We start from the raw sequence: 15,873 nt of genomic DNA, 5'->3' as shown, positions 1-15,873 counted from the left end.
GAAAATGATTTTTTTTTTTAATTTTTTTTATTTATTGCGAGTTTATACAAATACCAACAAGCAAATACTTATTAGCTAGGACCTTTACAATGCCCTTGTAACATAGCTTAGTCTTAAGAAATAATAAATCAAAATACTTCACCATAAATTCCATGGTCATTGTGACAAGTCCACAAAAATTATGGATCCTAAACTAAACGAAGGCTTTAATAAGACTGTTTAAGGAAATATAGCTTTGGGCTTACTTAAAACAATTTAGAGAATATTACAGCATTACTGAGGTATAGCAGTTTCTGGCCTATCTTCAGTGGGAGCAGAATCTAATACAGCATTTACATGGAAATTTCAGTCTAAACGTGGCTCCCATTTTGAACAGCTGAGGTCTCGTTATCAAAATTTGTCTTCTCTTTTGGGTACCTCTTGCCATGTTGTGAAATATTTGAACCTTCATTTGTAGAAACAATTTTTTAGTACGAAAATATTTTTTCATTACTAATTCTTTATCAGTATCTAACAAGAAAGACATACTTAATGTTTATGATTGAGCTATTTCTGTATCCGAGGATTCCATAATTTCTGTTACATTTAGTGGTATTAGAGATTGAAAATCCTGTTTCCCAGAATTTTTCAATCTCACAGCAGGGGTATAATAAACTCTGGTTAGCGGTGGGAGTGTATTTGGGGTCAACTTCAATATCTCTATCGCATACCTGCTCCACATGTCTGTAGCTGAGATCAGTGGCACTTTAGGGAAATTTATTAAGCTTAAATTTTTCCCTTGCAATTGATTTTCTAAATTCTCCTTTCTTCCCAAGAGTTGATTTTCTTTGATTATTGATAGATATCAATCATTCATATTCCCGACAGTCCTTTGTATTGCTTGTATTACATGATCTTGCTTTATATTTTCCTCTTGTATTCTCTTTATGTTCATCTCATTTTCAACTACTTTATTAACCAGCAGGGTTAGTTGTAAGGAAATATTTTCATTAAGCAAAACTAAGGTTTCCCAAATGGTTTCATGAGAGAAAACTGTTGGTCTCACCATCTGAATTGTTTTAAGAGGTAAAAAATCTTTACAGCTTCCCATAGTTAATTCGGCCTCCACCAGCCTGTCTCCTCCCGCTGCAGTCACACCGGAGTCACCAACCGCGTCTGACTCCAAAGCTGTCTCGTCTGTTGTTTTCTCTCCAGGGCTTCTAGCGGTGATGTAATCATCAGCCTGCACCAGAGAACTTCCCCGCTGACCTCCTCTCAACATCGTGGGGTTTTCCGGTGGTGTTCTCAATACCAGGGATAGAGGTGTTATAGAATCCTGGAGGAAATCCGCTGTACCCATACCTTCCTGGATTTCCTCCCGTGATTGCCTTCCCAGTTGAGTAAGACCAACAACCACATGGGCGTCCATTGGGCCGACCACCGGTGCCAGGGTTGGGGCTTCAATTAGACCCCTCTCCCGTGCCCATCTTTTTCAGCCCGAATGCGGCATTTAATTGAAGAAATTGCTAAATTAATAAGTAAGAGTAACAGCACGCTCAACAGGTCTAAGCTATATCATCATCTTGGATCCATAACTCTGGAGGAGGAAAGTAAAAAGTCCCACTAACTTATATTAAGATATATAATATCAAGAGCAAATTTTCCTACTTGAGGCAGAAGGGGAATCTCTCTTTCAATCCACTTAAGGATAAGAAAGTCGAACTGAAGAGTAACTTCAAAATCAGAATAAAGCCATGCGCAGCTTAGGCAGCGCGCCAGCGGCAGCTGCGCACCGCACTGAGGCCGATTTCATCGGCCTCCTCAGTCACAGCAATGACATCACTTAGGGCACAGGAACTCCGTCGGGGCTAGGCTCAAGGCTTCACCTCCGGTATCTACTCGAAAGGTAAAGTCTCTCAATCTCTCCTCCTCCTGAAGAAAATGATTTAATTATTAAACAGAGTTTTATAGAGCCTAAAGATGTAATACTAACTCTTTTACCGCTATTAAAGGTAAAAGTCTGTGATAACTTGCCCCACGAATTAGCACAACTTTGGAACTCTTCATTGATTAGCTCCTTTGATCAATTGGTCCTTTAACAACATCTAAAAAGACGAGGTCTAAGACAGCCTCTTGGTTTAATTGTTCCTTGTGGATCACAAATGCTGAATTAAGGAAAACTGAAAGAAAGTGGAGTAGTCATCCAACTGTCTCAAATAAAATTAACTACAAAACATACCTTAAAGACTACCAAGATGCAATAACAAATGCAAAAAAAGCCTATATTTATCTCCAATTATCTGTTTCATTTAACAATCCCAGAGAATTATTCCACTCTGTTAAGCAGATTATTTGTCCTGTATTACACCCAACCATTCTCCCACAAATCACTCCAGGAGAGAATAGAGCAAACGTTTGCTGAGTATTTTAGTCAAAAAATCATTGGCAAGATGGCCGCCAGATAGGATGTGCAGAAAACAAGCTCCAGCGTGGCGTTTTCTTGCTATATACTTACTTATAGAAAATGCCTCACACCAAGCGAAAGGGGAAAATCCGGGGAGCATTTACCAGCTCTCCGGTTTCAGACCCCTTTCAGCCGCGCATAGAGGGCTTTCTGACGGGAGCAACTGGTACGCCGGAGGGGCTGGTCGCTAGAGGGATGCCGGTAGAGCGAACGTGCTCCCCCCTGACCCCAGACGTCACCTTGAGTCCCAGCAAGCCGATCAGGCCGGCGCCCCCAGCTCAGAGTGATCTGGCCCTGCCCAAGCCAGATCGAAGCAGTTCACATCTGGAGACTTTGAGGGCGGAGCAGGTGAGCCCCGGTCGGGTGAGCATGGAATGGCCGACCCGAGAGGAGGAGGGATTTGCGGATTGCTGGATTTGGGTCCTGGAGGAGAAGATCTGACCTAAACAGATAACATCATCCCAGGTAACATGCTGCGTGAGGCAACACAAGGAGAATTGGGGGAGACCCGTCAGGAATCCATAGAGGTTAATGTGAGTCTTGGGCAACTGGAGGACATAACGCTGGGGAAAGTTTGGTATGCCTTGAAAGCCATTGATATGGCTTTGAAATCAATTGCACAATCAATAACTGAGGTTAAAAACCAAACTAAAGAGAACAATAATATGATTGGAGCCTTTAATTTGAAAGTACAAAATCATGAGGAACGTTTACAAAAAACGTTTACAACAAAACTTTATAAAGTCAGAAACAATCATGGAAAAAAGAATTGAGAAACTTGAGAACAATCAAAGGATGTTAAATTTACGTGTGGTAAACTTTCCTGTGGTTAAGATGATCTCACCTGTTGAACTGTTTAAAACATATATGAAAGAAATACTGAAGATACCAGAGGCTGCTATACCATAGAAACATAGAAACATAGAAATGACGGCAGAAGAAGACCAAACGGCCCATCCAGTCTGCCCAGCAAGCTTCACACATTTTTTTCTCTCATACTTATCATTTTCTCTTAACTCTTGGTTCTATTTCCCTTCCACCCCCACCATTAATGTAGAGAGCAGTGATGGATCTGCATCCAAGTGAAATACCTAGCTTGATTAGTTAGGGGTAGTAGGGGTAGTAACTGCTGCAATAAGCAAGCTACACCCATGTTTATTCCCTTTACCCAGACTATGTCATACAGCCCCTATTGGTTGTTTTTCTTCTCTCCTGCCGTTGAAGCGGAGAGCCATGCTGGTTATGCATTGAAAGTGAAGTATCAGGCCCTTTTGGTTTAGGGTAGTAACCGCCGTAACAAGCCAGCTACTCCCTGCTTTGTGAGTGCGAATCTTTTTTTTGTTTTTTTTTCTTCTCCCCTGCAGTTGAAGCTATTCTGGATATGCGTGAAGCCTCAGCTTTTCTTATTCCCCTGCTGTTGAAGCAGAGAGCTATGCTGGAAATGCTTGATGTATCAGCCTCTCCCATGCCATGAAGCAGAGAGCCATGCTGGATATGCATCGAAAGCGAAGTATCAGGCACATTTGGTTTGGGGTAGTAACCGCCGTAATAAGCCAGCTACTCCCCGCTTTGTGAGTGCGAACCCTCTTTTCTTCTCCCCTGCCGTTGAAGCAGAGAACTATGCTGTATATGCTTGGAAAGTGAAGTATTAGGCTTATTTGGTTTGGGGTAGTAACCGCCGTAACAAGCCAGCTACTCCCCTCTTTGTGATAGCAAATCCTCTTTTCCACATTTCCTCTTGCCGTTGAAGCTTAGAGCGATGTTGGAGTCACAGTAAGCATCTGTATGTTTATTTAATAAGGGTATTGTCTCCGGGCAGTAGCCATCTTTCTGGTGAGCCACCCACTCTATATTGGCGGTCTCTTGACTTTATGGATCCACAGTGTTTATCCCACGCCCCTTTGAAGTCCCTCACAGTTCTGGTCTTCACCACTTCCTCCGGAAGGGCATTCCAGGCATCCACCACCCTCTCCGTGAAGAAATACTTCCTGACATTGGTTCTGAATCTTCCTCCCTGGAGCTTCAAATCGTGACCCCTGGTTCTGCTGATTTTCTTCCTACGGAAAAGGTTTGTCGTTGTCTTTGGATCATTAAAACCTTTCAAGTATCTGAAAGTCTGTATCATATCACCTCTGCTCCTCCTCTCCTCCAGGGTGTACATATTTAGATTCTTCAATCTCTCCTCGTACGTCATCCGATGAAGATCCTCCACCTTCCTGGTCGCCCTTCTCTGTACCGCTTCCATCTTGTCTTTGTCTTTTTGAAGATACGGTCTCCAGAACTGAACACAGTACTCCAGGTGAGGCCTCACCAAGGACCTGTACAGGGGAATAATCACTTCCCTTTTCTTACTCGATATTCCTCTCTCTATGCAGCCCAGCATTCTTCTGGCTTTTGCTATCGCCTTGTCGCATTGTTTCACAGACTTCATATCATTAGATACTATCACCCCAAGGTCCCTCTCCTGCTCCGTGCACATCAGCCTTCCCCCCCCCATCGAATACATTTCATTCGGATTTCCACTCCCCATATGCATGACTTTGCATTTCTTTGCATTGAATCTCAGCTGCCATGTCTTCGACCACTCTTCCAGTTTCCTTAGATCCCGTCTCATTCTCTCCACTCCTTCCGGCGTGTCCACTCTGTTGCAGATCTTAGTGTCATCCGCAAAAAGACAAACCTTACCTTCAATCCCGTCCGCAATGTCGCTCACAAAGATATTGAACAGGACCGGTCCCAACACCGATCCTTGCGGTACACCACTTATAACCGCTCTCTCCTCAGAGAAGGTTCCATTTACCATCACACATTGTCTTCTGTCCGTCAACCAATTTGCAATCCAGGTCACCACATCGGCACTCACTCCCAAGCTTCTCGTTTATTCACCAGTCTCCTGTGCGGAACCGTATCAAAAGCTTTGCTGAAATCCAAGTATATGATATCGAGTGCTCTTCCTTGATCCAATTCCTTGGTTACCCAGTCAAAAAAGTCAATCAGATTTGTCTGACAGGATCTTCCCCTGGTGAATCCATGTTGCCTCTGGTCCATCGATTCTCCGGACTGTAGATTGTTCACTATTCTCTCTTTCAGCAGTGACTCCATTACTTTTCCCACCACCGAAGTGAGGCTAACCGGTCTGTAGTTTCCAGCCTCCTCCCTGTTGCCACTCTTGTGAAGCGGGACCACCACCGCTCTTCTCCAATCACTCGGCACCACCCCCGTTTCTAGGGATCTATTGAACAGGTCACACAGTGAAACATAGAAACATAGAAATGACGGCAGAAGAAGACCGAATGGCCCATCCAGTCTGCCCAGCAAGCCTCACACATTTTTTCTCTCATTCTTATCTGTTACTCTTAGCTCCTTGTTCTATTCCCCTTCCACCCCCACCATTAATGTAGAGAGCAGTGATGGAGCTGCATGCAAGTGAAATATCTAGCTTGATTAGTTAGGGGTAGTAGGGGCAGTAACCGCCGCAATAAGCAAGCTACACCCATGCCCATTTGTTTTACCCAGACTATGTTGCACAGCTCTTGTTGGTTTTTTGTTTTTTTTGTTTTTTTTTTTTTTTCCTTCTCCCCTGCTGTAGAAGCAGAGAGCCATGCTGGATATGCATTGAAAGTGAAGTATCAGGCGCATTTGGTTGGGGTAGTAACCGCCGTAACAAGCCAGCTACTCCTCGCTTTGTGATTGCGAATCCTTTTTTTTCTTCACCCCTGTCGTTGAAGCTATGCAGGATATGCGTGAAGCATCAGTTTTTTTGTTTTTGTTTTTGTTTTTTTTTTTTTTTTCCCCTGCCGTTGAAGCAGAGAGCTATGCTGGAAATGCGTGATGTATCAGTCTTTCTCCCATGCCGATGCAGCAGAGAACCATGCTGGATATGCATGGAAAGTGAAGTATCAGGCACATTTGGTTTGGGGTAGTAACTGCCGTAACAAGCCAGCTACTCCCCGCGTTTTGAGTGCGAACCCTTTTTCTTCTCCTTTGCAGTGGAGCCGCCAGAACATTTCTGAGCTCCCTCAATATCCTTGGATGAATACCATCAGGCCCCATGGCTTTGTCCACTTTCAGGTTCTTTAGCTCTTCCCACACATTTTCTACTGTGAAAGGATTTTCATCTATTCCACTTCCCTCCAGTTTCTTGTTGTGTAGAGATGGTCCTTCTCCAGGGTCTTCTTTAGTGAACACAGAGCTGAAGTATTCGTTTAATATTTCTGCCATTTCTTCGTCACTCTCCACACATTGATCATTACCACCTTTCAATTTTGCTATACCACTTTGGACCTTTCTCTTTTCGCTGATGTATCTGAAAAATGTTTTGTCACCATTTTTTATCTCCTTGGCAATCCTCTCTTCCGCTTGACTTTTTGCCAACTTGATTAATTTCTTTGTCTCCCTCAGCTGATTCAAATATGCTTCTTTGTGCTCCTCCCTTTGGGATCTTTTATATATCTTGAATGCTGTTCTTTTAGCTTTAATTTTGTCAGCCACCTCCTTTGAGAACCAGATAGGTTTCAGTTTCCTTTTCTTTACATTTCTAACATATAGAGCAGTTGCCTTGGTGATTGCTCCTTTTAGATTGGTCCACTGCTGATCCACATCTCTCTCGTTCTCCCATCCTTTTAGAAGATCCTTTTAGAAGCATACTATCTACCCCAAGCGGGTCGTGAGGTCGAAAGAGAGAACATACCCTCTATGGATATATCCGAATTACTAGAATCATCGATAACAACTGAAATAAAGGATAGCAAAAGCTATGCTAATAACATTTGCATTTATATCTGACAGAAATTACGGTATATTTTGAAAATGTTTTTGAGAAATAGACAAGCCCTATTTTATGGGGCCAAGCTTTGGATATACCCTGATGTTACTAAAATAACGCAGCAACGCAGGAATGAGTTTCTTGCTATGAAAGAAAGGGTTATTAATATGGGAGCCCAATTTGTATTAAAATTTCCCTGCAAAGGCTGTGTTAGATATCAGGTTTTTCGATCCAAAGCAATTGAAAGATTTTCTGCAGGGCTACCCTAATGAAGCTCCTGAAGTGTGATCGACTAAAAAGGATTAGAATAACTCCCCTATCTAATTCAAGTATATGGAAATTGTTTCTTTTTTCGCTCTATTTTCTCTTGCCTCCATAATTCCTTTATTAAGGTACATGGTTACTAGATAATTTTTTTTCTCCACTTTAGAGATGTTTGTAATATGAAATTTTCTTAGTATATGTACCGAATTTCTTTTGAAATATTTCATGTAAAACTTTTTTTGTGAAATTGTGAAAATAAAAAAAAAAAAATTAAAAAAAAAAATCATTGATGTCCGAGGAGGTGTGTTTCTGATAATACAGTCGACGATTTGGCTTTGGATGGAACAACTTGGGAAGACTTCAATGTGTTAACCAAATCTGATATTATCCAAGTAATAGAGAAAATTAATTCCTCTTCAAATCCTCTAAAAGTTTGTTCCACAGCCTTACTAATAATAATAAGAAATGAAACTTTTGGATTTATTGAAAAATTGACAAATTTCATTTTTCAGTTATGGAATGCTCCCCAATTCTTTAAAGCGAGCCTCTATCCGGCAAAATTATTATCCTATTATCAAATTATTGTCTTCTCTCATCATTACCATATCTCAGTAAAATTATCAAAAACTTAGTACTTCAGCAACTCACAAACCTTCTAGACTCTCACGATAACTTGGATAGATATCAATTTGATTTCCGCAAACACCATTAACACTGAAACACTCCTATTCTCCAGTTTTGATACCCTTATATGTAGTTTTGACCGAGGAGTTTCCTTTGCTCTTATCTTATTAGATATTTTAGCAGCTTGTGACACAAGAGACCAGGTTGTCATTCTTGCTTGACTTCAATTTTTGGGTAATGCGGGCTCTGTACTGTCCTGGTTTTCTTCCTATCTTACTAATCGAATACACCAAATCAAAGTTGCATCCAAAACCTCTCCTTGGATACCATTAAAACTGAGCCCAAGGGCATTATTTAAATATCTACTTGATCCCCTTGGGTCATCTTCTTGCCAACCTTGGAATACATTAAGACTGTAAGCAAAATGACATACAATTCTTTTTTTCACTTAAAACTTCATGGATCGAGACTGAGGAATACATAATGCATTGCTTGTCCAATATTCATACCTGGTTAACAGCTAACAAATTTGCAACTAACATCTCAAAAAGTGAAATTATGATTTCATCTCGTTTTCCTACTCCACATATCCCAACTGAAATTGTTTTCAAGAATTTTAACATTTCAATTTCAAAAGCTGTTCGTAATTTGGGTATTATTGATCCCACCCTATCAATAGAAAAACACAAATTTCTCACACAAGCGTCATACTATAAACTTTAGTTATTACATCACCTGAACCCACTATTAGATCCTGTCAATTTCTGCACTGTACTTCAATCTCTCCTTTTTTCTATTCTGGACTATTGTAATTCAGTTTCTCGGTCTTCCTGCTTTCACAATCCAGCTTCTTCAAATCATTCAAAATTTGACAGATTAAGTAGTTCAGCTATTTGTAACCATACAACTCCAGTACTACAGTCACTATAATGGTTATCTATCGCATTTTGTATTCAATACAAATTGGCAATCACTATCTATAGCCTTCTTTATAATATTACCTCCCCATGAATCACCGCTGTTTTTAAAAAATACACACTCCAGCAAGGTTGCTGAGATCATCAAGTCGGGGCCTAGTGGCTGTCCCCAAACCCCCCCCCCCCCTCCCAATTGCACATCTGGAGGAAACTAGAAAGCAAGCTTTCTTGATAGCAAGGCCCTTATTCTGGACTCCCTTTCAAATGAAATCAGATTGATAAATTCTATAAAAAGGCATTTAAAACATTATTATACCAATAAGCCTACTCTTTATAAGTATAAGAACATGCCATACTGGGTCAGACCAAGGGTCCATCAAGCCCAGCATCCTGTTTCCAACAGTGGCCAATCCAGGCCATAAGAACCTGGCAAGTATCCAAAAACTAAGTCTATTCCATGTTACCGTTGCTAGTAATAGCAGTGGCTATTTTCTAAGTCAACTTAATTAATAGCAGGTAATGGACTTCTCCTCCAAGAACTTATCCAATCCTTTTTTAAACACAGCTATACTAACTACATTAACCATATCTTCTGGCAACAAATTCCAGAGTTTAATTGTGTGTTGAGTAAAAAAGAACTTTCTCCGATTAGTTTTAAATGTGCCACATGCTAACTTCATGGAGTGCCCCCTAGTCTATTATCCGAAAGAGTAAATAACTGATTCACATCTATCCGTTCTAGACCTCTCATGATTTTAAACACCTCTATCATATCCACCCTCAGCCGTCTCTTCTCCAAGCTGAAAAGTCCTAACCTCTTTAGTCTTTCCTCATAGGGGAGCTGTTCCATTCCCTTTATCATTTTGGTAGCCCTTCTCCGTACCTTCTCCATCGCAATAATATCTTTTTTGAGATGCGGCAACCAGAATTGTACACAGTATTCAAGGTGCGGTCTCACCATGGAGCGATACAGAGGCATTATGACATTTTCCGTTTTATTCACCATTCCCTTTCTAATAATTCCCAACATTCTGTTTCCTTTTTTGACTTCCACAGCACACTGAACCGATGATTTCAATGTGTTATCCACTATGACGCCTAGATCTCTTTCTTGGGTTGTAGCATCTAATATGGAACCTAACATTGTGTAACTATAGCATGGGTTATTTTTCCCTATATACATCACCTTGCACTTATCCACATTAAATTTCATCTGCCATTTTGATGCCCAATTTTCCAGTCTTATTAGGTCTTCCTGCAATTTATTACAATTTGCTTGTGACTTAACTACTCTGAACAATGTAAATTTGATTATCTCACTCGTCGTATTTCTTTCCAGATCATTTATAAATATATTGAAAAGTAAGGGTCCCAATACAGATCCCTGAGGCACTCCACTGCCCACTCCCTTCCACTGAGAAAATTGTCCATTTAATCCTACTCTCTGTTTCCTGTCTTTTAGCCAGTTTGCAATCCACGAAAGGACATCACCACCTATCCCATGACTTTTTATTTTTCCTAGAAACCTCTCATGAGGAACTTTGTCAAACGCCTTTTGAAAATCCAAGTATACTACATTTACTGGTTCACCTTTATCCACATGTTTATTAACTCCTTCAAAAAAGTGAATCAGATTTGTGAGGCAAGACTTGCCTTGGGTAAAGCCATGCTGACTTTGTTCCATTAAACCATGTCTTTCTATATGTTCTGTGATTTTGATGTTTAGAACACTTTCCACTATTTTTCCTGGCACTGAAGTCAGGCTAACCGGTCTGTAGTTTCCCGGATCGCCCCTGGAGCCCTTTTTAAATATTGGGGTTACATTAGCTATCCTCCAGTCTTCAGGTACAATGGATGATTTTAATGATAAGTTACAAATTTTTACTAATAGGTCTGAAATTTCATTTTTTAGTTCCTTCAGAACTCTGGGGTGTATACCATCCGGTCCAGGTGATTTACTACTCTTCAGTTTGTCAATCAGGTCTACCACATCTTCTAAGTTCACCGTGATTTGATTCAGTCCATCTGAATCATTGCCCATGAAAACCTTCTCCAGTACGGGTACCTCCTCAACATCTTCTTCAGTAAATACCGAAGCAAAGAAATCATTTAATCTTTCCGCAATGGCCTTATCTGTTTTTATGATGTTATTTTGGGAATGTCTTATCGTATTACTGTTTTAAATTATATATGTGCCTTGTACCCCACCCTGAACATAGTAAATAAAGTTCAGTAAACAATAGCATTTGTTTTTCTTGTGTTACTACTATTCTCCTGAAGAAGGGCAATGCAAAATATTTATAGGCATTGTGTCTATGTTGTGTCCCGTTGCATATGGAAGAAAAAAATTCTGCTGCCTGTTTCTATCTCTGGTGGTCATGGTGTGCAATAAAATAGTCATGTATGAGCAAGTAGGTAACGTGCCTCTTTTATAATTAGTTTGCTACTTAACTCTGTTGCATGGTCATAACATTATTAACCTACACAACTCTAATGGTATCCTATACATAAGGGATTCCCAGCCTTCTTAGGAACATGGCCCTCTTGTGAACCTCCAAACGTTTCATGGACTCCAACATGCTTCTCTTGAAATTTTTATAAACAGATCTGTTGCGCGCCCCGTCCTGCTCACCTCGCTAGCTCCGCTGCAGATCACGGGTCGGCCTCCCCAGCGGCAGCTGCGAGCTCCTCCAGGCCTCGGTGTCCTGCGGCGGTAGTCGCCGGGCCTTCCACTGCGCACCAGGCCTCATGCCAGAGTTCGGCGTCCTCCATGGCATCAGCCACGCCCCTACGCAAGTGCGCAGACCTCCTGGTCTCTTGTAGGGCCAGGGATTGGTTCTTGCTCCTCGGCACGCCCTGATTGAACGTACTACTTAAGGAAGTTCCTGCCTGCACTTCCTTGCCAATCGGGTCGGCACTGTATGTGTACTAGTTTGCCTCCGCGTTCACAGTCTTGTTCCAGCGTCCTACTGTTCCAGCGTCTGTCTGTCCTGTCTCCCCAGGTAGTACCTTTGGACTGACCTCTGCCTGCTCCATTGACCATTCTGATCGCTGCCTGGATCTTGACCTCTGCCTGCCGTGACCTCGTCTGACCTCTGGAACCTGACCCCTGCTTCATTGACTACTCTCGGACCGATTCCTGGTATTTGACCCCTGCTTTGGCTGACACTCCTCTGACTGATCCTCGGAACCTGATTCCGGCTGCCACTGACCATGTCTCTTGATTCTGGCTTTGTCCCTTGCCTTGTCTTCACCTACGCTGTACTGGCCTTCCCTAATTCTCCAGGCCTACAGCCTAGTGACCGAACACGCTCCCTTGCTGCTCGTGGGCACACCTCTCAACTACCTCTCTGGGAGACCCTGCAAGGCCCACATAAGTCCAAGCAGCCCGGGTCCCTATGGGCTCCACCCAGGGGGACCGTGGGCTTCCAGTGGTGAAGCTCTTCCTAGCCTCTGCTTCCTCCTGTGCTCCGCCCCCTTGGGGCAGGTGCTTCCTGGTCCCTACCAGGGAGCCGTTCTACACTGCTCCAGGACAAGGGTCCACCTCCAAGCGCAACAAGATCTTTTTTCATTTGTCCTCTTCCTCTGCATGATCCTCTTTCAGTAGGGAAACTCGGCATTGTGGGTACAACCTCAAAAATATTTAAGAGGAAATGGGCATGAAGAGGGCAAGACAAAATGACATTTGCACATATCACACCAATTTCCATAGCATGGTTCCCTATCGTCTCCATGCAGCACTGATGTTCATTTTTCTGCACTACTGTGATGCTGCTGCCAAGGAGATAACTAGGGATTTTGGAGCATAAGACAAGCTATCAATTTGTTGAGTTCCTATGTAGCTACATAACATACGATACCAGCACTAATTCTACCTACTGTATGAAAAGGACACATTACATATACAGCAAAGATATTAAAACAAAATATCTCCCATTGGGAACACAAAACACAGACTGCTACAGATCCCTAAAGAAAAATTACATGCTAGTTTCAGAAAACCTCATCTCTATCACACACAAAATACAGTCAGACTTTCAACAAATACAGAATAAAACTAACTCATTGGTATATAAATTTGAGGTGGTAATCTAATTTGTGTCAAAACTCTGAGTGACTGCTTCTGAATTGCTTTGCACTCTCCTGGAACATTCCATACTTTATTTAAATAAAGATTCTCCTTAAGCTGCCAGTATAGTTTATTTTGGTTACCTACAAGATTTCCAATTCAATGTTTGTTTTTAGGATATATTTTAGAATGACCCCTGATTTTGCTCATTAAGGCAATTTTTGAATAGCCCACTCAGTTGCAAAATACATAGGTAGTATTTCTTTGAAAACTGGCTAGCATAAATTAGACATGCTAAAAGTGCCTATGTGCTTTCTATTTGAGCAGTTGAGGAGGGGCAGGAGTGAAGTGGTATAAAAGCAAGTCTGCTTACCATAAATGGTGTTATTCTTAGACAGAAGGATGAATTTGTCATGCTCTCTGGGTGATGTCCTACGGCAGCATGGGCTGGACCTTTCTCTCCTAGATTGTAGAGCTTTGCTCTCTGCTGTTCCCGTATGTTTCTGTCTTTCTTCTCAGTTTGTAACAAAGCCACAATAGTGTAAAGATAGAGATGGCTATCCAGGGATGAGGATGGGGTCACATGGCTAATTGGTCCTGTTATGTGTGGAAAACACAGTTTACAGTAATCAAACTTGCTTTTTTCCCTCATCAATATGCAGGCTGAATTAGCCATGCTCTCTGGGAGTCCCCAGCTTGGGGTTGCTGGTAGATTTATTGAACATCACATATTTGCAGTTCATAATTCTCTTTTGCTTATAAAGTTTGGTGTTTTATTTCAATGGCAACCTGTACGCCCTGTGAACAGCCTTAAGTCCTAGTGATGGGCTGCAAACCTGACGGCTCCCACCAAACTATCTGAAGCGGACTGCTGGTCAAGATAATAGTGGGATGTGAAAGTGTGAATTGATGACCATGTAGCAGCTTTACAAATGTCTTGTATGGATACATTGTAAAGATGTGCTATGGACGCTACAATTGCTTGTACTTTATGCATTTTAACAGAACCTTTTAGTTGAGTGGAGTGTGCAGAGTAACAAAATTGCATGCAATGTGTTCTCCAATTTGATAATGTCCTCTTTAATACTGGTGCACCTGGGGCATTTGGATTAAAGGAGACAAACAACTGGGATGCACGCCTAACCGCTTGGGTTCTTTTCTTGTAATAAGCTAAAGCTCTCTTACAATCCAAGGTGTGTAAATTTCTTTGTCATTCTTGTGCGGCTTCAGGAAAAACATGGGCAGTGGATATTCAATGGAGCTTAGCTAGTTAAGTGTTTTGCTGAATATACCCAGCAACGGTAACATGAAAGAGACTTAGTTTTTGGGTACTTGCCAGGTTCTTATGGCCTGGATTGGCCACTGTTGGAAACAGGATGCTGGGCTTGATGGACCCTTGGTCTGACCCAGTATGGCATATTCTTATGTTCTTATCTGGGTGACTTCAGGACAGATATTTTTCTGACCAGACTTTCCCAGCTAATTTTAGCCAGGTAGCATTGAGTATCAGCACGCACTGACTAAAATTTAACCACCTCCAGAACACCTCTTTCATTTCTCTTTTTACCTAGGTAAGTTTTGTACAGGAAATAAGTTAACCTGGACAAAATTTAAACAGACAGCAGGAAAATTTTTAAAATCTCTGCATTTGTCCAGGTATATCCAAAAGTTAACCTTTCAATATCGAGCCCTCTCTCTCCCTCTCCAAATATTACAGATTGAGAATTGTCAGCTTACCAGAACCCAAAGTGATGGTGAATGACAAATATAAACACAGACCTCTGACTCAAGCCTTATGATCAGCAACCACTCTAATTGCCTTAGTGCCATCTGTGATGTGTAGAATGCTCCCAGCCGGGAAGGTTGTGTAAGTAAAGTACAGTAATGACAATGGCATTTAATGTTACTCTTGCAAGAATATACTGGTTTGGTAAAATTCATATTTCAATGTACTAACCAAGCATGAAAAACTATGCTCAATATTTGTTATACAGGCCCCCTGAAAAAACTGCGAAAATGGTAACTAATTTTACTAACCTGAGGGCATGTGTAATTACAGAACGAACAGAATAATGATATCCAGGTATATCAGGAGGAAGATTGCTCACAGCGTACATTTTTTCTTCTCTCTAAAATGTACATAAAACAAGTTAGTCATCTGGAACAGAAATTTGGTATGGCAGCCATCTATAACATTCACATTTTGTAACCTGCCCTATACCTTTTTGGAAAGACTGAAAATTCTCCCGAAAAAAAGTCATTGCAGGTGTTTTGGTGAAAAATTCAAGAACATGTGATATCAATTATAAGACAGAATACTATTTATATAATTTCTTCATAGCATTAATGGTGAAGGAAAATCCCACAGAGACATCTCTGTAGTAGAGAGCTGAACCTAGAAGTCAACTGTAAATGAAAACTAAGGAACCGAGAAGAGGCAATAGCAGGTGTCTTAGTCCCTCCTCCAGAGCTCTTACCACAGAAACAGAGGTGGGGATAGGACCAGGGAGAGAGAAGGTTAAATGCCTACTGGGATCCACAGCTAGTAAATATACAGAGGGTACTCTTATGACTGCTGGAGCAGAAAGAAGAAAAGGAGAAACGGATGTCAATGCTTGCTCATGAACAAATGACTTGGCTAGGAACCAAGTCAGTATAATCAAGAAATCAGAGTATGGGTCTTTGCAAGTTTTGAAGAACAGTGGCCTTTTCTGAGATGTTATCTCTACATAAAAAAAGACGACTGGTTATCCCATACTAGGCAAATAAATGAGGGTTTTGGATTCCTTGA

General features: G+C 41.5%; 1 protein-coding gene across 3 annotated transcripts in view; it reads right to left on the bottom strand.

The window, feature by feature from the left end:
• C1H5orf34 (chromosome 1 C5orf34 homolog) overlaps nt 1-15,873 on the bottom strand; it is a 105,419-nt gene that overhangs the window by 21,453 nt on the left and 68,093 nt on the right. For all 3 annotated transcript variants that reach the window (XM_029577780.1, XM_029577770.1, XM_029577790.1), the window contains one exon: nt 15,120-15,211. In XM_029577780.1, coding sequence (XP_029433640.1) covers nt 15,120-15,211 — 92 coding nt within the window. The remainder of the gene's footprint in view (nt 1-15,119; nt 15,212-15,873) is intronic.

The sequence above is a fragment of the Rhinatrema bivittatum genome, chromosome 1 (assembly GCF_901001135.1).
Source record: "Rhinatrema bivittatum chromosome 1, aRhiBiv1.1, whole genome shotgun sequence".
Taxonomy (NCBI): Eukaryota; Metazoa; Chordata; class Amphibia; order Gymnophiona; family Rhinatrematidae; genus Rhinatrema; species Rhinatrema bivittatum.
Note: the sequence above shows the minus strand (reverse complement) of the source record. Positions and strands in the feature narration are given on the sequence as shown.